Genomic DNA, 9,737 nt, shown 5'->3' on the forward strand with positions numbered 1-9,737 from the left:
AAAACTGATATCCAGGAATATGTAGTTCGAAAGGTAAATTATTGATGACGTTATTTAAAATACCTCTTCCCTTCTTCATAGATATTCTTGAAATGAAGATATTTATTATGACGCTCACTTTATATTACAACTAGCTTTTGCCCGCGGCTTCGCCTGCGTTAATTTCGCTTCCATAAAAAGATTGCTTAGATAAAGAGCCTTGCATTGACATAAACTAATATTATGCAAAAAAAAAAATAGATGTACCTACGTGAGTGCGTGTTTGAGGATGCTATTCAGTCACGCAAATTCTACTGGATGGATTTTGATAAAACTAACGTACCCGGGTAGAATAATGCCTGGAATAGAACATAGTTTATTTTTCCTACAAAAGCAAAGTCCCGGGGCGGAGGTGTTAAAAAACTAATAAATTCTACAGACAAAAAAAGGAAATTATAATAATAGAGAGTTAAAGTATCTCTTTGTATACAACATTTGCTGTCTTGCCCATTGGAGACATCACAAATAAACTGTCACAGCTAGTGACCCGCGAGCAAGCGACGTAGAACTGTCCGTGTGAGAAGCAATTCGTCCTGAGGTCGACTCCGGCTGCTCCAAGCGTTTGACCTTGCGATTTGTTAATTGTCATCGCGAAACATATAGCCACTGGAAACTGCACACGCTTAAATTGAAATGGAAAGTTGTTGGGAATGAGGGGAATGCGCAGTATAAAAACAATTTCACCAGCTGCACAACCAGTAAGTATTTCAGCTTCTATAATATTGTTCTGAAGCGACATCACTTTAAGACGAATCCCATTACAAAGTTTCGGCGGGGTTAAGTTGCGTAGCAACATAATTGGAATGCCTACTTTTAGTGCAATTGTATGCGCGGGCAGTCCAGATGCCGAAAGTGAATAAAGGAACTCTACCGGATAAGTTGTAGCATCGGTACTATCTAAAACTCTATTTATGGATTGATATACCACCTCGCTCCCATCAATTTTTTCCAAAATACTTAAATTAACAGCAGCTGCTTGCTCATTTTTGGGTGTTAGGATTGCTCGCTCGCATATCCAAGAATCCTCGTGATGAATTATTTGAGATAGGTTTGAGATATAAACGAAATGAATAAGTTCCTCCACCGAAGTACTACTTGACAGAGGTTCTCTGGCAGAGTCACCAATCCGTTCGATTCAGGCAACGTACCATAACCGATTTTTAATAACACATCTGAGAATTCTTGCGCTCGAGGATTACCACCCATATTCTCCCATATTACGTGTTAGACTTAATTTCCTAACCTGAGGCCAGAGTATGGAACGTTTGAGACATGCGTTTACTTCATCAGCTCTAGTACCTCGGCTTATGACGGGTAGAGTCTGGTGGAAATCACCACAAAATAATACAGTGGTACCTCCCATAATGTGATTGTTTCGCCGGATATTTTTAAGCGTACGGTCGACTGCTTCCACTGCTTTTTTATGAGCCATGGTGCATTCGTCCCAAACGATTAGGCTACATTCTGCTAGTATTTTTGCTTTGTCGCTGTTCCGTGACACTGCACTGCACAAACTGGAGTCTCATTTATATCCAGGTCCAAAGGGATCTTGAACATAGTGTGCGCTGTTTTCCCTCTAGGTAATAAGGTGGCAGCTATCCCCGAAGACGCAACAGCTAACGCTATCTTTCCTTGCCTTCTGACCTCAGCCAGTAATAAGCGAGTCAAAAAGGTTTTGCCTGTACCACCGGGCGCGTCAAGGAAAAATGTTTCACCCTGTTCTTCGTTAACACTTCTCAATACGTTGTCAAACACAGACTTTTGCTCATCGGAAATCATCCCAATACCATTATTTACGATCTCAGCCATTGCAACAGCGTCATAACTTGTATCTGCTGAATATTTGCGACTCACTTGTGGATCGTCAGAGGTTTCTTGTGGTTCCGGAAGACCGTAGTGACTCAAAGAATGGCCATCAATTGATAAGAAAACATCTTGAAGCGAACAAAGGCAATGATTGATAACTCTTTCATCAGATACAGTTACATTATCTCCATAAGAATTTTTAATTAATTAAAAAATTTGCCAGCGGCTACAATCGTGTTATGTCTTAAATTCTCATGAGGCGCCATCTCGTATCGGGTGGTCAAAAAAGAAATATCTAAACCACGGGAACTAAATAAACAAAGCAAATTGAATTAAATAAATAAAATGCAATTTTTTTATAATTTTTTTTTATCATTATCCATACATATAATAATTAATTATTTATAGCTTTTTATATCGATTCAAAAATGATGAAGTTCCATACAAACTTGCACCCCCTATTTCATCCCCTTGGGATAGAATTTCAGGATAAAAAGTAGCCTATATTCTAATCCAGGTTACTAACTATATCTGTGCCGAATTTCATTCAGATCCGTTCGGTAGATTTTGCGTGATGCGCGTACAAACATACAGACAGACAGACGGACAGACAGACAGACAGACAGACAGACAGACAGACAGACAAAAATTCTAAAAAAAATTGTTTTGGCTTCTACTGACCCTAAAAAGACCCCTGTTAAATTTTTTTTTTAAATATCTTCAATGTACAGACAAAGTTCAGTTACAGTTTTATTATATGTATGGATAGTAATGCATTCTTGTCCACCCAACTATTTTCTTTTTCACTTAAACCTAACCACTTTACATAAAGTTTATGACCTTTACGTTTAATAACTCTTTCAATAAGATAAATTTCTGGAAATTTCGTTTTTTGTAATTCATATTCATAAAAAGCTCCCAAAATTTTCTGTTTATGTTTGTCTTCTAATAGGTATGTTGGTGGATTCGTATCATTTACCTTGACAATAACGAATATTTCTGTCGACCAGTTGGGAGTGTATCCTTTATAAAAATCACCTTTAAATTTACTTATCCGAACACTATCACCAACGTGGAACTTAGGCTTGCGATATAAAACTCGCTTTTGTGCACGCAATATGTTACATCTAACATGTATCTGGTTTACTTTATTTACGTCGACTGGTTTAAATTTAGTAGTACGGTGAGTAGTATTGTTATATTTTTCTACAACGGAATTTAAATTTGGTCCTAACTATTTATAACAACCATACAAACTAAACATTTTGTAAAGATTACATTTTATTGTACGAATAACTCTTTCCACAATAGAAGCTTTTTTGGTGGAGTAGGTGGAATAATGATTAATGTCATATTTCTTACACAATTTATTAAAAGCATCATTATAAAATTCTTTGCCTAAATCAGTTTGTAAATTTATAGGTTTTCGTTTTGAACGAGATACAATTTCAAACATTGCTGTTGTCACACATTTTTTGTTTTTTGATTTTATAGGATATGTCCACACATATTTTGTAAAAGTATCTATTACAACTAAAACATATTTATATCCTTTGTTAAAATAAGAATATTTCTGAAAATCCATAAGATCAGCTTGCCATAAGTCGTCTATTCCTTTTATAATTGTAAATCGACGAGGAAAATTTCTTCTTGCTGCTTTATAAATTTCATCCACTATGTTTTTTTTGCTCATTGTGTTGGTTCAATTTAAGTTCAATCAAATTATCTGTTTCTTGTTTTGTATAAAACGATTTTGACAAACGGTCTGATGTAGCTTTTTCCAATTTTTTTAAATATACTTGTATATTATCATTAACCACTCTTATTTCTTTTCTTAACTCTTGTAGTATATTATCGACGTATGCTTTGTTCACTGCTTCATCGGCTTCATTTGGAGATGAAAGACCTTTTAATTTAGATGTTTTCAAATCATAGTGTCCAGCATCAGTTTTCACCAATGTATCGTTTAAAGTGTCGATAAATTCCAATAATCGCAAACGTTTATGGACGTGATGACCGAACTTATCTACATTCATTGCTGTCTAGATGATTAGAGATCTCGAATTATACTGGTCATTTTCTGTGGCGATAGCTGTTTATGTTCTATATTTATAATTCCAGCTTCTCGTAATTCTTCTATGACTGCAATAATTTCATTATCTACACCACTATTGCCAGCCGCTCGTGATCCTAACAACAATTTTAATCGTTCTACCAGTTCGTTGGGATCATCCCAATAAACATAATCAGTATATTTTTTTACTTTTTTCAGAAGTGGAATACCTTTTCCTTGAGGGAGACTTTCTACACTTGAAGTCATATTTTTTGAGAATTTAAATAAAGGCTTAATGACATTAATGTATTTAAAACCTTTGTTACTGTTTATAGGTTTAGATGACTCATAATTACGTCGATGTGCATTAGTATCAATTAGTAACAATTTATAATTTTGCAAGTCCTCCTCTCTGACTTTTTCTAGATCAGGTTTCCTTTTAAATAGTAACTCTCTTAAACCATCTGTCTTCTTTAAAATTCGAGTTCCTATTTTCAGAATGTTATCATTATCGAAAACACGAATATTGCCAAGCATTAGTTTTCCCCGCTCATGTCTTACTCCAAAAGGTATAGCATCCATTACTTCTGATGATGTAGACCACGACAAAGTTTGACGATTATCTGGAGAAGACGCAATAGATTTGAACGAACCTTCACTGACATTATGATCTTCAGAAGGTGTGGAAATTAAAGTTTTGTTGTAATTATTAGGAAAGTCGCTTTCAGAAACAGTGTCATTCGATTCTTCATTGGATGAATAAGACGATGTACTTTCATTTTTACATTTTTTCCCAACAGAGGGAATGTAATTATTTTCATTCTCAACCCATTTTTCATTATTTTTATTGGCTATCAAATTAAGGGGATCAACAATAGGTTTGAAAATTTTCTCCAGTGCCATATTATTTACGTTTTTTGTATCGTTAATCATCCCCACTTTTCTTTTAACAGCTGCTGCTGACTTTACTATTTGTTTTTTAAATGTTTTTTCCATTTTACTGCTTGATATTGTGTTCAGTCGCAGATCACACTTTAAAGTGACCTTTCATTATCACTACATTGTATTAAGTATGTTAATCTAGAACTATAAAAGTGTCAAATGCTGACCTATAACATCCTTTGTTTTTATCACAATCCTTATTAATAACAAGATAATTAAAAGGCTTTTTCCAAACTTTTGAACACATTTCACGAAATTGATTCCATGACATATCAGACCCTACATGCTCATCATAAACATGTTTCAAATTAATATCATCTTGTTTAAATAATACAATCAAATTGGAATTGTCTCTCACTAGTTGTTTAGGTATTTTTGTATATGTTTGATTAATATAAAAACAATTAATTTTCTTATGTCGACCCATAGCAAAATAATCTCTAATGCTGTTCTGATTTTCGCAAGCTACATCATCAAATATTATAATTGAATCAGGTAGCGCTTCGTGAGGACTCAAAATTTCACAATTGTGATTGTATTTATGAAAGGTTGTACCAGAAACCATGTTCATAACTTTCTCTAAAAATAAGTATTTTGCTTGATATAAAGATTTTGAATAAACATATAAGTTACAAAATCGTGGACCATCTGTATGTAACAATAAACTTATTACTAAGTTGGTTTTTCCACAATTTGATGGACCACAAACGATACAACGTATTGTGTTCGGCAGAAGGTTTCCGTGTCGTTTTGGTTCTTGTGATGAAGCAGGACAAATACAATCTAATTTTAGTGAGTCTTTTTGTTTCACAAATTTCATTTCTAGTTATTAGCATGTGCTTAAACTCGTCTGCAGTACTCAACGAATTTGAGCGAAATGAATTTAGGTTTAACGAATAAACACGTTTAATAATTTAACATGTAAAATCTTGTTGGTAAAACAGGAATCAGGAAAGCACAACAAAATAATGTTTGATGGTTAGAATGAATCATGTGTAAAAAGTGTGTTCGGTGTGTGATCTTTCCACGAGCTCGCGGGTGGTGATTCTTATCAATTTTATAACGGAGTCAGGTGAGTGCATTCGACTAATGTTTTGTGTTTAGAATGAATCGAATTTTGTTTATTGGGAATTCTGGGACACAAAAGTGTCCCAGAATTCCCAATAAACATCTACTAATATCATGATAACTGCAGCTATATATCTCATATTATAGCGGGGCGAGATTGAGAAGTAAAAGCCAACTACGGGATAACAACTTTACTTCGGTAACTTATAAAAAGAAATACAAAACTCGCTCGCTAATAAGAGGTGCATACCGCACCGGTCCGCGGTCCTCTGCGCGGGCGCTGGGAACGGCGTGGTATGGACGAGGGGGGCGGAGAGTGAGGCGATGTCCCCCCGGAAGGGCCTACAATGTTGCCCGCTATATCCTCCCCCTCCAAGTTACATGGTCGACCCGACTGTGACTTGGCTGGTCTACCGCGATGGCGCTGATGCGCAATAACAGGAGATTTACCCACGTAACGCGTTAAGGCGCTGGCATGGTATTTGCCCTTTACAATGTTGTTACAATCAACGACGAGATAAGAAGTGGGACTACAAACTTTAGATATGCGATAAGGTCCCTCTCGCTTAGGAGCAAATTTGCTCGTGATACCACGCTGTGCATTACTCGGCATATGGACCTCCACCAGGACCATGTCTCCCTCATTAAACGGAGCAACCTGCCTCCGTTGTTTATCGGCGACAGCCTTCCTATTGTCCTGTTGCGACTCAATACGTCTCCTGACATCCACAAGAATTCGAGCAAAATCTCTCAAATATGGTGATATCTGAGGCACAAAATTTTGCTGCTCCACAATGGTTCTGAAATCTGTATGGACTGCAAGAGGCGTACGCAACTCACGTGCAAAAGTTATAAATGCGGCCGTATGGCCGGTTCCTTCGTTATAAGAGCTATTCGAAGAGAAACGTACCGCTGGCAACATCTGTGGCCAGGAACGATGCTCGGTACCCACGAGGATGGCGAGATGTTTCTTTAACTCGCGGTTCTTCCGCTCAGCGGGGTTGGCCTCTGGATGGTACACCGGTATCAAAGCCTGGTGAACCCCGAAAACAAACATCGCCTTTTGCATTACAGCCGAAACAAATTGAGTACCGTTATCGGAGATTACCCGCCTGGGCAACCCATAACGTAGAAAAACTTCTTCAATAAGCACCTTAGCGCAAGTTTCTGCAGTTGCATCACGCATGGCGAACAGCTCCACCCAACGACTAGCAGTATCCTCTACTAAAAGGATCCACTTCTCCCCCTTTTCTCCTTCGGGAAGAGGGCCAAACAAGTCCATCGCCAGTACCTCGAAACGCTGCTGGGGCACTGGGGTTTGCAGCAGACCTGCTGGCTTTAAATTGGTGGCTTTATACTTTTGACAAAGGTCACAGGATTTAAGATATTGAGCCACATACGTTTTCATATTATTAAAGTAATAACGCTCCTTAATCTTCCGCAAGGTCCGCTCCAAACCCAAGTGTCCAGCAGTAGGCGCATCGTGAAATTCCTTTAAAACTTCCGCCCTCAACGACTCTGGAATAACTAACTGGGGCTCGTCGGACTCAGCATCCGGATCACATCTAAAGAGCACTCCTTGAGAAAGATAATAACCTCGATCTGACCATCGAGTAATATCAGCATTTTCGGTATCTTCAAAATTATTTATTATTCGAGCTATATCTGGATCACCGAGTTGGGCGCTACGAATATCTTCTGGGGCCCACTGAGGAAAATCAACCACGACGGGACAGGTGTTCTGGACTTCCGAAACCTGTTCATCAGCATCAGCACATACAGGACGACTGAGAGTGTCGGCAACAACGTTGACCTTACCTGGCGTATAGTCGATATCCAGATCAAACGACTGAATCTTTAAAGCCCACCGAGCCAAACGTCCTGTAGGCGTCTTCAACGCCATAAGCCACTTTAACGGCTGGTGGTCTGTGGAGACACGGACCTTTGCACCCTCCACGTAGCCACGGAACCTATCTAAGGCCCAAACCACAGCCAAGGCTTCACGTTCAGTGGTATTATAATTCTTTTCAGCCTGCGTGAGCAAGCGACTTGCAAATTCTATTGGTCTTTCTTCATGGACATCTTCACCTTGAAGCAAGACAGCGCCTAATGCGTATGCGCTCGCATCAGTCCTTATTATGAACGGCTTCTCAAAATCTGGTTGCTTTAGAATTAGGCTGGTAGAAAGCCTAGTTTTAAGCGTTTCAAATGCGACCATCTGTTCCTCTCTCCAAGTCCAGATCTTGTTCTTACGAGTGAGTTCCGTTAATGGACGAGCGACATCGGCGAATTGCGGAATAAATTTGCGAAACCAGGAACACGTCTGTAAGAAGGTCCTAAGTGCCTTCAGGTTCGTCGGCGGCAACATTTTCAGCACAGCCTCCACCTTTCGAGGATCTGGTTCAATGCCTTGTGAAGACACAACATGTCCCAAGTAAGTAAGCCTCTCTTTAGCAAAAACACACTTACTTCGATTAGCCTTTAAGTTAAACAGGCGTAGACGGTCGAAAACCTGCTGGAGGTCCTGGAGGTGACGATTAAAATTTGGTGATATTACCAGAATATCATCCAAATAAGCCAGTACACATACGTCTTTAAGACCAGACCTCATTCGGTCGATCAAACGCTGAAAAGTCGCTGGCGCGTTTTTAAGTCCAAACGGCATTCGGCGAAATTGGAATGTACCAAAAGGTGTGGTGAACGCCGTCTTTGGTCTATCCTCCGGAGCGACAATAGTCTGCCAGTAACCAGCCTTTAAATCTATGGTGGACATGACACAGCCTTCTCTGGTACTCTGCAACAAGTCATCTATGACAGGAAGTGGATACTTATCAGTACGGGTGACGCTGTTTAATTTCCGGTAGTCGACACAGAAGCGGACCTCTCCATTCTTCTTGGGTATCAGCACCACAGGGGAAGCCCACTCTGACTCAGCATCTTCGATGATGTCATCTTCTAACATTTTCTCTAATTCCGCTCTGATCACTTCTTTTTTCGCTGGAGATACGCGATAAGGAGGACTCGCAATAGGCCTGGCGTCTCCGGTATCAATGTGGTGAACAGCAAACTGAGTGGGTCCTCCCCCTGGAGTGAAAATGTCCTCATTGACATTCAGAAGGTTGGACAGCTGCTGTCGTTCGTCCTTGCCTAAGTGGAATCCTTCATCCTCGTGAAGACCCACAGACGAGCAATGCAAAGGTTCGTATGACCTTACACCATTAGGTTCAAAGACGATGGGCTGAGGGACCCTATCGTGGTTCATGAACCATATACCGCGAGAAAAATCTAATACCATGCCAGCGTCCTGAATAAAATTCATTCCCAACAAACTTTCAGTAGCATTGGGCAACATTATAAACTTAACATCTAAACAGACATCGCGCACCCTAACCCTAACTTGCGTACGTTCAACAATTTGCGCAACTGCCCGCCCGTCCGCGTATTTAAGCTCAGTAAATACATTTTCAAACTTATGGCCATACTTAACTAAATGAGCTCTAAGACTAACACTGCCTATACAATGTTTAGCACCTGTGTCTATAAGCACTTTACCACGTTCACCATAAATTTCAATTTCTAACAAAGGTCGCACTCGCGAATCTATATTAACACTATTTGCAGAAACAGATTGAAACGAAGTTGATACGGACGGAACCGGTTCTGTCTTTTTACACGTCGAGCAGTTGGATCGGATCACGCCGGGAGCACCGCACCCGAAACACGTGATAGTTGAGACGCGTGGTTCTCCATCAGTGCCAAGTTTCTGTTTGGCTAACTTTTCACAGGCATCTTTCAGATGACCATACTTTTTACAGTAATTACAGTGTGG

The 9,737-nt window shown here is 39.3% G+C and overlaps 1 protein-coding gene across 1 annotated transcript; it reads right to left on the reverse strand.

Moving 5' to 3' along the window:
• Positions 1-3,895: 3,895 nt before the first annotated feature.
• Positions 3,896-4,894, reverse strand: LOC132904121 (uncharacterized). The gene has a single exon (XM_060954043.1). It carries the CDS (start codon positions 4,892-4,894, stop codon positions 3,896-3,898), a length of 999 nt encoding a protein of 332 aa, XP_060810026.1.
• Between the last annotated feature and the right edge of the window lie 4,843 nt (positions 4,895-9,737).

The sequence above is a fragment of the Amyelois transitella genome, chromosome W (genome assembly GCF_032362555.1).
Source record: "Amyelois transitella isolate CPQ chromosome W, ilAmyTran1.1, whole genome shotgun sequence".
In the NCBI taxonomy this organism is placed as follows: domain Eukaryota; kingdom Metazoa; phylum Arthropoda; class Insecta; order Lepidoptera; family Pyralidae; genus Amyelois; species Amyelois transitella.

What these genes read in the sequence shown, in the direction of transcription:
- LOC132904121 (XM_060954043.1), bottom strand. Translation starts at nt 4,894, where the DNA reads ATGGAAAAAACATTTAAAAAACAAATAGTAAAGTCAGCAGCAGCTGTT.